Source organism: Spodoptera frugiperda, chromosome 24, assembly GCF_023101765.2.
Source record: "Spodoptera frugiperda isolate SF20-4 chromosome 24, AGI-APGP_CSIRO_Sfru_2.0, whole genome shotgun sequence".
NCBI classification, from domain to species: Eukaryota; Metazoa; Arthropoda; class Insecta; order Lepidoptera; family Noctuidae; genus Spodoptera; species Spodoptera frugiperda.
In genome coordinates this window covers 5,025,929-5,041,486 of record NC_064235.1, presented here as the reverse complement: position 1 = coordinate 5,041,486, position 15,558 = coordinate 5,025,929, and the positions used below count along the sequence as shown (strand labels likewise).

The following is a 15,558-nucleotide window of genomic DNA, read 5'->3' as shown; positions in this document are numbered from 1 at the left end:
TACCATGAAAACATGAGTTTAAAAAACCCTTCCCGTATCGTTTGTTATGTTATCTAGAAACCGTGCAATTGATATGTATACCCCCTTTTTGTTACACGTTGTATAAAGTCGAAGGCGCATCTGGCTGGTAAGAAGTTGGGCATCCTCTGGAGGGTGAGACGGTATTTCACATAGGAACAGCTACTGAGCCTGTACCAAGCGCAGGTTCGGTCATGTATGGAGTACTGTTCTCACCTTTGGGACGGCTCGGCTAAATACCAGCTCGATGCGCCAGAACAAATCGAAAGGCGTGCCAAGAAGCTCATCAACGATGATGCGCTTGTGGAGGCCCGGCTTCAAAGCCTCGAACACATGCGTAAGGTTGCAAGCCTTTCCGTTTATTACCGGATACATTTCGGAGAGTGTGCGGGGGAATTGCACAACTTGATTCCCCTAGTCCTTTTCATCATCGAACCACAAAACAATCGGCGAGGCGTCACCGCTTCATGGTAGATATCCCACCCACTCGCACGAAGCGCTTCGCTTCAAGCTTACTTGTGCGAACTGCTAGGGAGTGGAACTCCTTGCCGGAGTCTGTGTTTCCTGATGGGTATAACCTGGGTGTCTTCAAGGCCCGAGTGAATAGGTTGCTTATGGGCAGACGTGCTCCACCGTAGGCCGCATCATCACTTACCATCAGGTGAGATAGCGGCCAAACGTCTACCCATCAAATGTAAAAAAAGGTTTGGTTTGTTGGACAATAAAAATCTTGGACAGATTTAGGAGATGGAACGATTTCAGAATCGTTATACAGAAAATCCCCGTCAACCGCATCAGTTTCTTTGTAAATATCATTTAAATATTTCCACTCTTCGTCGGTGAATTGACATCGCACAGGAGATGCTGAAAATCCAAGACAAACATATTATATCTATCGAAATTGTAGGACAATCTATTACTTTGCCGTAGTAAAGTATCGAAAGTGGTACATTCGATGTGTTCATAGCAGAGAAAAGTATCGAATGTGTCACTTTCGATAAATTGCTCAGTACAAATACCAAGGAATACTATCGAATGTGGTAGATTCGACAGTACAAATTTGCTCTTTGTACTAGAACAGTATCGAATCTACCACTTTCGATAGTTTATTATATTTACCATGTGTATACCTCTTCTATTCATTTTGAATTAAAAGTAAAAAAAAAACACTAACGAAATCCTAACCTCAAAATACACGTGCGTCCTCACTCACATTTCGGGGAACACTGACGAAACAGGCAGTTTCGTGTCTCGCTCGCGCAGCGCTGACCGCGTATATCATCGAAAACGGCAGGTTCGATGTTTTAATGTGTTCATTTTATGCAGTTACGATTCTGTTCGATTGAAAAATAGTTGTAGGTATACAATTGGAACATAATTTATATATATAATAATAGATCTTTATCTCCACATACTATTAGTGCAATAAAATGAAAATGGCTTTTTTGTAGTTTCGATAGTTTACGTAGGGGCCGTCGATTTTTGTGTTTAATTGCCGTTGTTAACTGTATTTACGAGACGTACAAGGATGCCTAGTCCACGGAGGCGCCCCTCCAGAGGCGATTCGCGTAATAGAGATCGGCATACTTCTCGTAGGTCTCGCGACCGTAGTGAGGTTAGATCAAACCGCAATTCGAGCGACAGACAACGAACTTCGCGAGATGGCTTGCGTGTCCGAGATCGGCATGATTCTCGCAATACTGAAGTGCATCGGTCGCGTACTCGTGTTAGGTGCGAATTGCGTAGTAGGGATCGCTCTCGTAGTGCTCCTCGCGACCGGTCGAGATCACACTCGCGTTCAATGCGTTCTTCTAACGATGACGTCCTCCTTCTGAGTAATACGGTACACGAGGGAATTGAACTGTTGCGTAAGGTACTTAGAATTCTCACAATAGCTGGTTTTTCAATAAATCTGGCCAAATGATCGTTTCTGGTTACTGAAGTCGAATATTTAGGTAGACTCATAACGTAAGGTCAGGTTAGGCCGAGTCCACGGAAAGTAGAAGCTTTAGTCAGCTCTTTACCTCCCGAGAACGTAAAGCAGGTGCGACAACTTTTAGGCTTGGCAGGATCCTCTACCCTATTTACCGACAAGATTCTACGGAACTTAAACGCGTCATTACTCAGGCTATCTCCTTGTTTGGGGTGCCAAAACTTATGGTCACGGACAAAGGACGTATGCTCGAGTCTAAAGAATTCGTGGCATGGATTAACGAACTCGGCTGCAACCTGCACTACATCACGCCAGAGATGCACCAGGCAAATGGTCAAGCGGAAAGGTACATGCGGACAATACTCAACATGTTACGCATCCAAGCCAACCACAAAAATCTGCAGTGGTCGGAAACTCTGTGGAAACTACAACTGGTGCTGAACATCACAAGACAGAAGACTACGCAGGTATCTCCCTTGAATCTTCTAATAGGCACAGAATCTACAACTCCTGTGGTTCGAGCGCTAGTACGTGATGTGGCAATCGAGGGTTTGGCACCTAACAGAGAGGCACTACGTGAAATCACAAGAAGCAGAGCCCGAGAACTCCTCAGTAACAACCAAATCAAGCAAGACGAGCAAGTTAACCACCGACGGAGTACACCACGCCAATTCAATGTTGATGACTTGGTCTTTGTAATCAAATACTCTCAGTTGGCAGGGAAACTCGACTCCGGCATGCGCGGCCCATACAAGGTGGTGGAAGTTCTACCTAGTGGCCGTTACACGCTACGTTTGCTCGGCGGCAGTTATGGTAAAACAACGCAGGCTGCTGTTCAGTTCATGGTGCCGTGGCGGGGTGAGTGGAGCCCTGAAACATGTGCCGCATTTTTTGAAAGTAAGTTGACCTCATAATGTCGACAGTTATGCAAGGCTCATTAGTACGAATATTATCTAAATGGTGAACCTCACTTGTATGATGCACTCTGCTTGTTGAATGCCTCAGCACGGATGATTGCGGTCACCGTGTTGGGAAGCCTCGACACGTTCGAATACGGTCTGCGTGTCGGGAAGCCTCGACACGTTCGAATACGGTCTGCGTGTCGGGAAGCCTCGACACGTTCGAATACGGTCTGCGTGTCGGGAAGCTTCACACGTTCGAATACGGTCTGCGTGTGGAATGCGCTCGTACGTTTGAATACGATCTTCGTACGAGTGGGTCTGTTTTGCAGATTATGTTATTGGATTCTCCGGTGATTTAATGATGAAGTCAACCGGGGAGATTAAGCATACAGGCCTTAGAAACTCACAGTTTATGCCTTGGCTTGGTTGTAGTTTGTTTGCTTTTTCTTTGAGAACGATGAATGTGCGTCTTTTGAGATAGTTCTGATAGAATGAGGAATGAATTGACTGAGTGGAGACTGAATGATTGGTTAGCAAGATTGGGTGTTCCTATGTTGTATTCCTGAACACTTTTAGATGAAACTAACGATGACGAGGAGACGGAAGTGCAAATAGAGTTTGCTCCTACAGCTGCACTGTCCATGCCCTTGCTGGATGAGGGTGTTGTAACCGATCCACCGACCTCTCCAGTGGCCGGTCCCAGCGGGATCACAAGAAGAAACTGTGTCGAGGACGACTCACCGTCAGGAGAGGCCGTGTAAGGAGTTTCTATCTATCATGTAAGGAGTTGTAAGGAGTTTCTATCTATCATGTAATGAGTTTCTATCTACCCTGAAGTAGTCTATGAAAGGAGGTTGTTAATAAGAAATGCTCCTATTTGCTCGCCAGCTCTCGGATTGTACGGAAGGGTTGTGATAATCTGTGTTGGTCGTTTTAAAGGTCACGTAAGCCATTTTTCCAATCGTTTTGTTTAATTATTGAAGTTTGCAGTATTTGATTAATTGTTATGTTGTATTGATTAAAATCTGTAAGATTTAAAAATAAACGGCTTCTTGTCGATTGTATTTATTTTTTTAATAAAATTCCACTTCTGAACCTAAAAATATATTAATTATTATTTACATACATATTACGATATAACAAACATTAAGTGTGTAAGTTATTCAAATAACTTTTGATCATACTCAAATATATATTCTTTTTATTTGGGATTTATAGTCTAACAAACCTAAACTATATTAATGTTACCAACTCAAAATTCAAGATTAAAAATGTTGCGCTTTTGGATAAAAAGCTCGTAAACTGTCTGCCTTGGTGTCTCACGTTCGATTCTTGGAAAACTTTTCGATGGGGAAAACTATTCGAATATTGCCTGGAATTGTATCTGTTTATTTAGGAGGGACGGGTGAGCTAGGATGACTGTGCTTTAGACTAAGACTTGCAAATCCGTATCTAATAAATCATTATTTACCCTGACAATCCACTGTTGGGGAATGGGCCTCCTCAAAGACTATAATATAATAATATAGGGCCTCCTTTATAAGAGAATTTGCTATAATCTCTATATTTGTTAGACAAATTGGAAATCGAATAAAAGGTTTAGGTTTATTAAAATCGATATCAATGCGGTTTGTGTGTATATTTGTTACACAATCATGTCAAAACGGCTGAAGGAATTGGAATGAAATTTCGAACAGGGATAGGTTATGATTTGGAATAACACAGAGGATACTTTTATACCACGGACACGCCGCCGGCAGAAGCTAGTCTATTAGCTAATAGAAGCTAGTAATTGTTGTTCGTTACTCTGGCTAAAAGTCGAGAACGACTGGATCGACTTAGCGAATTTCGGTCATGAATTATTTGTAGAGGGAAGGCTTAAAAGGCGAGAAAAAAATGTTTGAAGCGGTACGAAGTTTGCCGGGCCAGCTAGTATTGAAATAAAAACAACATTACTGAGTGCACAGATTTATTATTAAAAAACTAACGATAGGTAGATAATGAATGATGTAGGTAAACTTACTTATGGAGCTACAATGTAAACGTTTACGATTGTCTATGAGTAACATATATTTTTCATATAAAAGTCGAGTCGATACATATTTTGCTATCATTAGGTACATAATATTAGGTATCTACTGAAGTTTCTAACCGGCGAAATTAATTACCGAATCTTAATCCAAATTCTCCGGATTAATATCAGTTTTCAAAGAAATTCCTTGCAACATTACTTATTTATTGTCAAAAAGATTTTGAATTAAGATCTGTCATTAATTCCAGCGGGAAATAATTCTTCGTTAGGCCTCCCACAAGTCCCACATAATAGACGCGCGCGTTTCTCGAGCGTGTAAGTAGAGAGGACGACGCGTAAGCGTTGCGTATTGCTGCCGTGATATGCGTGAAGCGAGCGCGCGGTGAGCACGCGGCGCTTGCCTTGGCTTAAAGCTAGAGGGTTAAACCCCTAACGGGCGGCGGGGATAGCGAGCGAAAGGGTAAGAACGCGACTTGTACTGTTCACACACGCCATAGGGCAGCAAAACGCGACACTTACGCAACGCCCGCGCTACTCACACGCCTGAGGATCGCGCACGCCTAATGTAGGACCAGCCTAAGAAAAAACTAGAAATGACTTGAAAGAAATTTTTGACTGATTTTGTATTTTAAGTACCAATCAAATAATAACGATGTATCTCAGTACCTACTGAATCAATCTTTATTTAATTTTTTTTAGACCAAATATCTTGTCTGACAGCTCTTTACTTTCACGTGTAGCAGTATTTGGCAAGAGACCCCCAGTTATTGTGAAAAAGCACAGAGGACGTTTTAAATAGCGCTATTTTTATCTGCCAAATATACCGATCTCGTATGATTGATGCTATGTCAAAAATCTAGTAGGTGACCAACTCTGCAGACTGAAAGGTCATTGAAAATGATGTTTTTCTTTCTAATGACTAGGTAGGTAGGTATATAAGTAATGCTAGTTGTATGAAAAATGGATAATGGAAAAATATTATTGCTATGTATAAGTAGTAACACTAAAATTGGCTTAAATGCAATATGCAACCAACTGCATAATGGAATAGGACTCTCATTGATTTTGTATTTCTTTAAATACCTACCAAAACTATTTTTAGGCTAGCAACAACTGAACCGTGGCTAATAAACAACAAGTAATCTAACACGACCATACTAAGTTTTAAGAAATACAACATGAAAAAATACCACCTTTTCATAATAAAATATATAATTTGCTATAAATATTGCAAGCTAAATACTCGAATTATTAATATTTCGTCTATTAAGTATCTAAATATAAGGCAAACGATTACAAATTCTAAATACATAATAAGTAACATTTTTAAAGGCACAGCCCCAAGCTGTATAACATAACGTAACATTGACATTTGGCTTTCGCGCCAAAACAATATATATATGTCAAATAACTTTTTAATAGCAGATAAAGGGAAGGAGCTTATCTTAATGGCTGAAACATGCACCCTTAATACGAGTTTGTTTTACGTTAAATTTAAACGAAACGAAAGCGTGTTCGGCGCTCTGATTGGTCAGCGAGAATAAATCAACCAATCAGAGCGCCGAACGCGCTGTCGTTTCGATTACTTTAAACGTAAAGCAAACTCGTACTAAGGGTAATGGAAACCCGTATTAAAATATAAAAAATATGCGAAAAACTTCAATTTTATTCAACGACCATAAACATTAAAAACTAGCGTAACCTATTATCTAGAATCTAGATATAAGATGGGAGGTTAAGTTCAGTTTTATCGATAAACATGCATTTTAAAAAAGATTATCATATTGTTACAATATTACAATCGTGAAAAACACTGGAAACTACGAATCTTTATGATTCTGACAGAATGTATATTTACTAGGCACTAATTACTACAACATGAGACAAATACATAGTCTGGTATCACCACATCTTATAATAAAAAACTGGATCAGAGTCGGAGTCAATTTATAAATAAAATTCTACAATTGACTCCATGTTACACAGTAAACTACGAAGGAGTATCGACACGTAATCAATAAAAAAATTGATCTGTCAGCTGTCACAAATGTCAGAATAAAAAAAGAACAAAAAGGCGGGAAACCGCGCAAAAGGGCATCTTTCAATTTCTTTCTTAAGGTAGGTACGCGTCCACAGGCCCGCATCGTACGCAACGGATTTTAGTTTGTCTTGTATAGAAACTCATACAACTGCGTCCACTGATCCGTATCGTACGGACCGCTCATAGGCAATGCCTACATGCGATGCTTACCGATGAAGTTATACGGAATGTCGATGCCAAAAATGCGAGTGAAAAATGTATCGGCAATCCGATTGCTACTACTCACTTCGGCAATCTGAACGCTATCGATACAGTGGACGCAGTCTAAAAAATTAATCCATTTGATGGGATGCGTACGATGCGGATCTGTGGACGCTCACCTTTACCAAATCGATTTATCACTTGAACTGAATATTGCTTATTTCCTATCTCTTTCAGCTTATTTAATATTCTCAACTTAAAATCTATAGTATTATGGTACATTTTTATTTATTCATCTGCCTTTTCTTGGTCTCGATCCTTCTTTTTCTTTTTTTTCTTTTCTTTGCGTAATGACGAGTCGACCTCTGTCGTTGTTTCTGCTTCCACTGTAGCATCGCCTGCACCATCCTCCATTCTGCGGATAAAACAACATATTTATAAGTAAAACTGTTGAAAACTAAAAAATGAAATATCTTCGAAAAAAAAAATCATTTAGTATTTAGGCTTATTGCAAGAAGTCATTATGTGACATAATTATCCACATTTTTTTTTATGGAACACGCCGCTAATCGAGCAGACTTATCACCTAATTGTAAGCAATCGAATCGCCTGTACATAAAAACGTATTAATTGCAAATTGTTTGCTGTTCATGATTTCTTGCAATAAGCCGACGATTTGATAGTTTCCAGAAATAAGAAAATAAGAGACATGAGATGAAATGATTATAAGTAGGTAGTAGATATTGTCCACTACTTTACAAATACATATAAAATAATATCAGTAAACACAATAAACATGTATTTAAACTTTTAATCCAACACGAAAAATACTCAAGACACGCTACACTTCGAAAGAAGTTACTCAACTAATTTCATGCCACGCTAGGGGCCTATAAAAATGACTACCTTGTATGAAAATCGACGCAAAACCAGTCATGATTATATTGCTTCCTGGCGTAGCTTGAAAATTGGTTACCTACAAACCAACCTACAAGTTGATAGATAGTGGATAGACAAAATAATTCTAGTTCTTGATTTACACTTCTAGATTACTTTAACATGCATCTAACATTGTAACACCCACTTTTTGCTGGCTTTTTTTAAAGAGGGAAAATCATTCACTGACTTCTCTCGCCTTGGGCAAGGCGAGAGGGAGTGCCATTCTGACTGACTAAAAACCACCCCATTCGTGTCGGAGCCCAGATAAACCCGCTAGGTAGACCGCAGCTCCGGCCAATTAAATACAAACAGTGAAGGAAAACATTGTGAGGAAACCTGGGTTTAAAATTTCTAATTATACAATTTTGAAATCACCAACCTGCATTGAGCATGTGTGGTGATTAATGCTCAAAGCTTCTCTGTGTGAGAAGAGACCTTTATCTGACAATGTGTTTGCCTCATCACATTATTGGCAAAAACTGAGTGTTACAATAACATTTACTAACAATAAATTGTAATGAATCTTAAATTACCTTTATTCCTTTATGCTCTGAAGCAGGGAAAAAGTGGAAAAAGCTTATGAGTGTACATTAATACATTTGGGATATAAGTCTAACTTTTTGACTGTCATCATCACTTCACTACATAGTATAAAACAAAGTCGCTTTCTCTGTCCCTATGTCCCTTTGTATGCTTAAATCTTTAAAACTACGCAACGGATTTTGATGCGGATTTTTTTAACAGATCAAGTGATTCAAGAGGAACGTTTATGTGTATAATACATGCACATAATATAGCACTCACGCGAAGCTGGGGCAGGTCGCTAGTAATATTATAAATGTGGAAGTTTGTTTGGATGTTTGCTCATCAATCACACTGAAACTACTGAATAGATTAATTATGTATTCAGCTTACTCACGTAACTGTTTGACGAGGAACACGACTAGTTTAGTAATTTAATTAATTTAGTATGTCTCACAAAAGTTATGATAAAATATATGGAATAGATTTTGATGAATGTTTGTCAAGGCAGGATTTTGCAAGACAGGATATGAGCTGACTTGAGTGATAGGATACTTTTTATCCCACAGGGGGCGAAGTCGCTGACAGAAGCTATTAGTACAATATAGAAGATGTTTTGCCCGAGACATGAAATGCGTGGATGCATGTGCATGCATCCACGCATTTCAAAAGTCAATGCTGATCAGTAAAAATCAAATGAAATGGTTTAATTGGGTAAATAGAGCTCATTAAAACCGTTTCAACATACATATAAACAATTGTTTTTACATATAACTTGTTAGATGTCACAGTCAAAAAGTTAAACCAAAATATGATTGGTTGGTTACATTAAAAAATAACCATTTATGCAATATATTCATGATATCTAATTATCTATAGTTGATAAGACTTGTTATTATAATGTACCTACTTATTGAAATAACTATTATTACAAGAATGTCCCACATTTGTAAAAATAAACTAACATGTGGTATTATTTATATATTTGCCATGTGTTAATAATAACTGTGAGTTGTGCATGTTATTTTAATGATACATTATTATTTAAGAAACAGCCATTAATTGATGGAAAAGAACACTTCTTACCCCTTTGGCCATGTGATATATATTGTGACTAGTTTTAGTTATGTTATTTTTTTTCTTAATAAATACAACATTGCATGTCTATATACTAAACAGATGTTTTAAAATAGGTTTTAAAGTAACTATTTGTAGTTGAGTTACAACTAAATGAAACTATCATCTTTCTGATTTCAAAGTTAATAATTATGCGCATCGTATTTATTACCTAAATACCCATAAGGGGATGACAGAAAAGCACTAATATTGCACCTAATTTAAATATTTTAATACCTATTTCAATGTAGGCTGTCTATTATGAAATGTTGCATATAAAAACTAGACTATTTACAATGAATCATGAAATGGATTAACTGCAATGTCACTTTCAAAAAGATGGTCAAGTATTAGTATACTATAGTTCTAATGTATTAACATTAGAACTTAAGACGGGATATTTACCATGTTTACTTATGTCTATGATTTTCCGATAACTAAGTCGGCACTGTTGCAAGCAATGGATGATCATGGATGGATAAACTGTATGGTTCATCCATGATCATGGGGCTTGCATCAGTGCAGAAATATTGGAAACTCATAGACATAAATAAACATGGTAAATATCCCGTCTCAAGTTCTAATGTTTGTGTTAGTGACCATGTCAGTTTAAAAACTTATATGGTCGAGTATTTTTACATCCTGTATAAGGAGAATATTAAAAAAGTACTTACGTAATATCCGCAGCCTCGCTATCCCTCTTCTTCTTCTTCTTTTTCTTCTCTGACTTAACTTCTACGGAGTTGTTCGGATCATCAGCATTCGCAGTGCTAGCCGTCCTCTTCCTACCAACCTCCTCAGCCTCAACGTTACCATTCTCATTCTTCACTTTATAATCTACGTAACTATTAAGCCACTCCGCTGGCGTATTCTCGTTGGGCTTGCCAAATTTATCTAGTTTGCCCTGCGAGATTAGCTGCTTTTTGTGCGAAGCCTTCGGTCCTAGGCCCCATTTCCTTGGGTATGTGTCTCGTTCCATGATCACCCTCTTCAGCTTGGCTGCTACACCGTGGTCACATGATGCCATGGTTGAAGTAGTCATCATAGCAATAGCTAACGCAACCGCTTCACCCTTAGTAGTTACTATGACAATTTCTTGATCAATTTCGATACCATCTTCGTACCTTAAAATACCAGGCAGTAGTACTTTAGCTCCGTAACAGACTGCGTTCACCGCACTGTCTTTGATGAATATTCTCTTATGTGCTACTAGTAAACCTTCCAGCGGTTTGATTACTCTACGGAGGTAAGTCTCATCTTTGTGGTTTTCATAGGCCCACTGAGCGTCTAAGATGTCATGCATGGTCACCATGCCTTCCTGTTCTCCTTGGATGCCAGACCGGACTCTTCGGAGTTCAATCATCTGTCCACCCACTCCGAGCATGAGTCCTAAGTGGACACACATGGTACGGATGTAGGAGCCAGCCTCGCAGCTCACCCAGAACACACCAATGTTGCGCTCCGTGTCGAAATCGAGGAGTTTACTGTCGTATACTGACCGCACACGCAACTGACGCTTAACGGCCGAGATAAGAGGCGGGCGCTGGAATAAAGCTCCCCGCAGCTTCTCCAAACCTTGTGTGACCTTCTGCACATTCTCAACAGCCGAATGCAAACTGAAGACAGCCACATACTCCTTACCGGCGTTCTGTTGTGACTTCACGAGCCTCGTCGCGCGGTCAATGCACACGATCAAACAACCTGTCACTTTGGGATCTAGCGTGCCGGAGTGCCCCGTTTTTTCCACTTTTAAAATGCGTTTAATCCATGAAACGACTTCGTGGGAGCTTGGGTTGCTCGGTTTGTCCACGTTTATGAAGCCAGCCTTCACATATTCCCCGATCGGACGTTTCAGCGGCGAGTGGCCGAATGGCAGCGGCGTGTAATGGTTGGTGCGCACATTGAGACGATCGAAGTTCTTCAATAACAATGGCCAATATGCTGTATCTAACTTAGTTACACTTTCTGTTGGCTCGATTTTAAAATCTCCGAGCTTTTGAAACGTGCCCAAAGATACTCCATCCTTGACTTTCTTCTTTTTCTTCTCCGAAAACACTTCTGCGCCGGGTTGTAAAACCTCCGTCATTTTAAGATTTTTAGTTGTTTCTTGATTGATTACTCACTATGATTGTTTAACCCAGTATTTGGGTTAACGCGACGCGCCGAATGTAAGTATTGTTTGTAAATTTTATTTTAAAACGCACAAACAAAGAGCCGACACGTGCCGTACTATATTATAGGTTAGTTCCAGACAAGCAGGCTCGGCGAGCGAGGTCTACGTTTATTTTGGAAGTGGTTTCGCCAGATGTCGCACGCGTTGAACTAACCACATGGTGTTACCAACTGATAAGCGATTGGTATGTTCGGATACAACTACTAAAAGTTTTTATTTCACAATGTTATATTTTTTTATTAATTAAGCAATATTTAATTTTATTTATTTTATAAGAAATAATTTATTGTTCAATGATTTACATTATATTGCATTTAAATAAGAAGAGTGTGTAACAGTAGTTTTGGTAATTTATCAATAATGGGATAAAAACATTTATTCAAAAATGTCACAATAATAATTATTATCCTTTTCTTTCTAATTAATAACAAGTTATTTTTCAAGGAAACTAAAAATTGTGTAAATATGTTGTGTGTATCCGAACGCCAACGTCCAATTCTACCAACGTTCAGCAAATTAATGTCAAAGCGTCATTTGTGGCATATTTTGTTTGAGTCAAAAAAGCGTGTTGAAAATCGTGTTATTATTGTAAAAACAATTTTTCTTAACTAATATATTAAAAAATACATAAAATGGCCGGTGTATTATTCGAAGATATATTCAATGTGAAAGATATTGACCCGGAAGGCAAGAAATTTGATCGTTGCAGCCGATTGCATTGCGAATCAGAATCTTTTAAAATGGACTTAATTTTGGACATCAATTCATGGATATATCCAATGGAATTGGGTGATAAGTTTAGATTAGTGCTTGCTACGACTCTTAGAGAGAATGGTTATCCTGACGGAGGTGAATGGAACCCTCTAGAAACGGAGGGAAATCGCGCCGACAGTTTCGAATATGTGATGTCCGGAAAGGTTTACAGGTTAGTTTTATCAACAATGCAAACATTTAAAACCTTTTTGCTATAAATACATTAATAGATCAGCCCTACAATATGTTTGAAAGATAATAGTGGCATTAGAAATATCAATTTTGTGGTAAAAGTTTCTGCATGGTATTATTTCTAATATATTGTTTATAACATCATCCAGCAGCCTGTTTAAACTTTTAAACTTGATGTTCCCTTCAGTCAAAGACCCTATTGAGCTGAAGTTTGATCCCACAGGGTTGTCCTCATAGACTGGGTTGACTTGAAACTAGTTTAATAATTAAACATAATCATTGATTCACTTAAACTTTTAATTAACTATTTTCTCTTATAATTTTGGGAAGAAATAATTACCATCCATGTGTTATTCCACACCATAATCTACCGCTGTTCCAAGTTTCATCCTGATCAATTTATTGTTATGTATTTTGGTTTACTCACAAAATAATGTGATAAAGAATTCGACTAGTTTCAAGCCATACTCATCATATTCATGAGCAGCATTCTACGACACACAATGCGGAACCTGTCGCGCTGTTACTCATCTAATCTACTTTATCTGCTAATGCTACTCATTTATCCCGATACCTTCAGCCATTTTCACATAATTGACTAACTAACAAACATACAAACTTTCACATTTATAACAATACTAATATTGTCTACAGGATAGAAGGAGATGAGGCAGCCATGGAGCCAGCGTCCCGATTAGCAGCATACGTATCATTCGGAGGCCTTCTAATGCGACTGCAGGGCGATGCAAACAACTTGCACGGGTTCGAAGTAGATCAGCACATGTACTTGTTAATGAAGAAGTTAGCTTTCTAAAGTTATGTTTACTGTTAGGCTAGATTAAGAATAAATTTTATATTTTTTAAGTGTATTTTTTTGGTTTTATTTTTATGTGTGTCTGATGGTCAGTGCCTTTAGTATGAGTTTGCTTTACATTTAAAGTAATCAAAACGAGAGCGTGTTCAAGCCGGCAAATGTGCCGACGGATCATTTGATGGTAAGCAAACGCCACCTCCCATGGACACCCGAAACACCTGAGGCGTTTACAAGTGCGTTGCCGCGCCATTATGACCGACCTGAGAATTAAAAAAGAAACATGTTGTATTCAAAAGGTTACACTGCCATCTAGTGTAGGATACATGGTCCAATACAATTTTATAGCATTGTCATCTGCCGTGCAATAGTAGTACTTTCAATAAATATAATTTATGGTTTGGCTAATAGATGGCGCTGATAATCAACTATTAATTCATCTATTCAGTACTAGATGGCGTTAAGGAATTATCTACAAAAAAATATGTTAAAATTTGCTCCAAAACTGTTAAAAATAATACTAGCTAACCTAGCAAACTTCGTACCGTCTCACACATTTTTTCTCACCTTTTAAACCTCCCCTGGACTTCCACAAGTAATTCAAGACCAAAATTAGCTAAAGCGTTCCAGCAATTCGCGAGTTTTAGCGAGAGTAATAAACAGCAAAATAATTTTTATACATAAAGATTTAATAAGAAAAATACATTAAATTATTTAACAATCAGGTTAACAAGACAAACAAACTTCAAAACTGATCGTATTATTATTAATTCAATACTCATATCACACGCTTGAAATAATAGCAAGCGTATGTCACAGCGGGGTGCCTCGTTAGAACAGAATTGTTCCCATATTATTAGCAAAGTTTCACGCCTCCACACAACTACCGCTGTGATTTGATCGAGCACCCTTCGTGTCCCTGAGGCTATGTTCAGTTTATATTTCTATTGTAAAGGAAGTATGTATTTTAAAAATAATTGTCTTTATTTTATATCGCAATGAATGAAACTTTTTTCTGTCTATTATCTTGTATCTATTATAATACGGATGATGACGGGGTATGAAAATTTAAAATCTATTTAGTCCGTCAGTTAGGTATGCAAAAATATTAGACACGTTATTTTTTATTTTGTCATACATACCTATAAGATAACAATACATAGATAAAACGAATCAAAGTTTAGGATTGGGAGCAAATACATCATTTCTACGTATAAAATGTACCTAGAAATGACGTCACGCGATATTTCAAACTGATACTACATCTTTGATAGAATTTGTTTCTGTAAGAAAAAAAAAATGTCTCTAATATTTTGTAATAATCGGACGGAGACGGACATTAAAATAAAAAATAGTATCAATTCAGGTATGATAATAAAAATAAATTAAGTTCAGCTATCAGCTCAAAGTCTGAGTGTTACGCGACATTGCTCTAGAAGCCAATATCGACTGCACGGTTGGCGCGGTAGCTGGGCAATCAGCTGTCATTATAAACAAAAACGTGTAGGCACCGCGTCTTCGGTTCCCACCGTGTGGGAACCGAAGCCTAATTGTGCTACGCATAGTTTACCTCTTTGTGTGATCCACAAATTGTTGTTTCGGGTCTGGGTGTCATGTGTATGGAAATAAATAGATTGATATCCACTTTTAAACACGTAAACCAATATATTACTAGGTGAGCGATATCAAGACAATTGATCGCGTTCGCGCCGCGTTGTATCGCCTTCGCGTCTAGATCGCTCACGCAGGATGTCGCGTAACACTGAAACATGACAAGACGCTACGCGACGCGACACAACTATATTTTTATCTCCACAGAAAGATACACATTTCAAGCAATGCGTCTCGCAAAATCACTGGCTTTTCCCAACGTCGCGTCGCGTCTCAATGTAGATACCGTAAGGGCGAATCCACAACACCGCATT

The 15,558-nt window shown here is 38.4% G+C and overlaps 3 protein-coding genes across 4 annotated transcripts; 2 read left to right on the top strand and 1 right to left on the bottom strand.

Annotated features, from left to right (window-relative positions):
- Positions 1–1,524: 1,524 nt before the first annotated feature.
- On the top strand, positions 1,525–3,632 carry LOC118274469 (uncharacterized). Of its 2 annotated transcripts, XM_050703761.1 has the most exons (3): positions 1,525–2,418; positions 2,665–2,848; positions 3,430–3,632. In XM_050703761.1, the coding sequence occupies exons 1-3, from the start codon at positions 2,176–2,178 to the stop codon at positions 3,612–3,614; spliced, it is 612 nt and encodes a 203-aa protein (XP_050559718.1). In that variant the 5' UTR covers positions 1,525–2,175; the 3' UTR covers positions 3,615–3,632. The 2 variants fall into 2 exon arrangements, with proteins under 2 accessions (XP_050559718.1, XP_050559717.1); XM_050703760.1 differs by having other exon boundaries at positions 1,535–2,848.
- A 2,899-nt stretch (positions 3,633–6,531) lies between these two features.
- Positions 6,532–12,023, bottom strand: LOC118278586 (H/ACA ribonucleoprotein complex subunit 4). The gene is made up of 2 exons (XM_035597863.2): positions 10,379–12,023; positions 6,532–7,542 (listed from the first exon to the last, which is right to left on the bottom strand). Exons 1-2 carry the CDS (start codon positions 11,788–11,790, stop codon positions 7,416–7,418), a joined length of 1,539 nt encoding a protein of 512 aa, XP_035453756.1. The 5' UTR covers positions 11,791–12,023; the 3' UTR covers positions 6,532–7,415.
- A 369-nt stretch (positions 12,024–12,392) lies between these two features.
- Positions 12,393–13,691, top strand: LOC118278587 (DNA-directed RNA polymerases I, II, and III subunit RPABC3). Its single transcript, XM_035597865.2, has 2 exons — positions 12,393–12,802; positions 13,477–13,691. Exons 1-2 carry the CDS (start codon positions 12,510–12,512, stop codon positions 13,634–13,636), a joined length of 453 nt encoding a protein of 150 aa, XP_035453758.1. The 5' UTR covers positions 12,393–12,509; the 3' UTR covers positions 13,637–13,691.
- Positions 13,692–15,558: the final 1,867 nt, after the last annotated feature.

What these genes read in the sequence shown, in the direction of transcription:
- LOC118274469 (XM_050703760.1), top strand. Translation starts at nt 2,176, where the DNA reads ATGGTCACGGACAAAGGACGTATGCTCGAGTCTAAAGAATTCGTGGCA. An exon ending in ATGTGCCGCATTTTTTGAAA is followed by an intron (nt 2,849 to 3,429) that starts GTAAGTTGACCT and finishes GAACACTTTTAG; the next exon opens with ATGAAACTAACGATGACGAG.
- LOC118278586 (XM_035597863.2), bottom strand. Translation starts at nt 11,790, where the DNA reads ATGACGGAGGTTTTACAACCCGGCGCAGAAGTGTTTTCGGAGAAGAAA. An exon ending in AGCGAGGCTGCGGATATTAC is followed by an intron (nt 7,543 to 10,378) that starts GTAAGTACTTTT and finishes TTTTATCCGCAG; the next exon opens with AATGGAGGATGGTGCAGGCG.
- LOC118278587 (XM_035597865.2), top strand. Translation starts at nt 12,510, where the DNA reads ATGGCCGGTGTATTATTCGAAGATATATTCAATGTGAAAGATATTGAC. An exon ending in ATGTCCGGAAAGGTTTACAG is followed by an intron (nt 12,803 to 13,476) that starts GTTAGTTTTATC and finishes TATTGTCTACAG; the next exon opens with GATAGAAGGAGATGAGGCAG.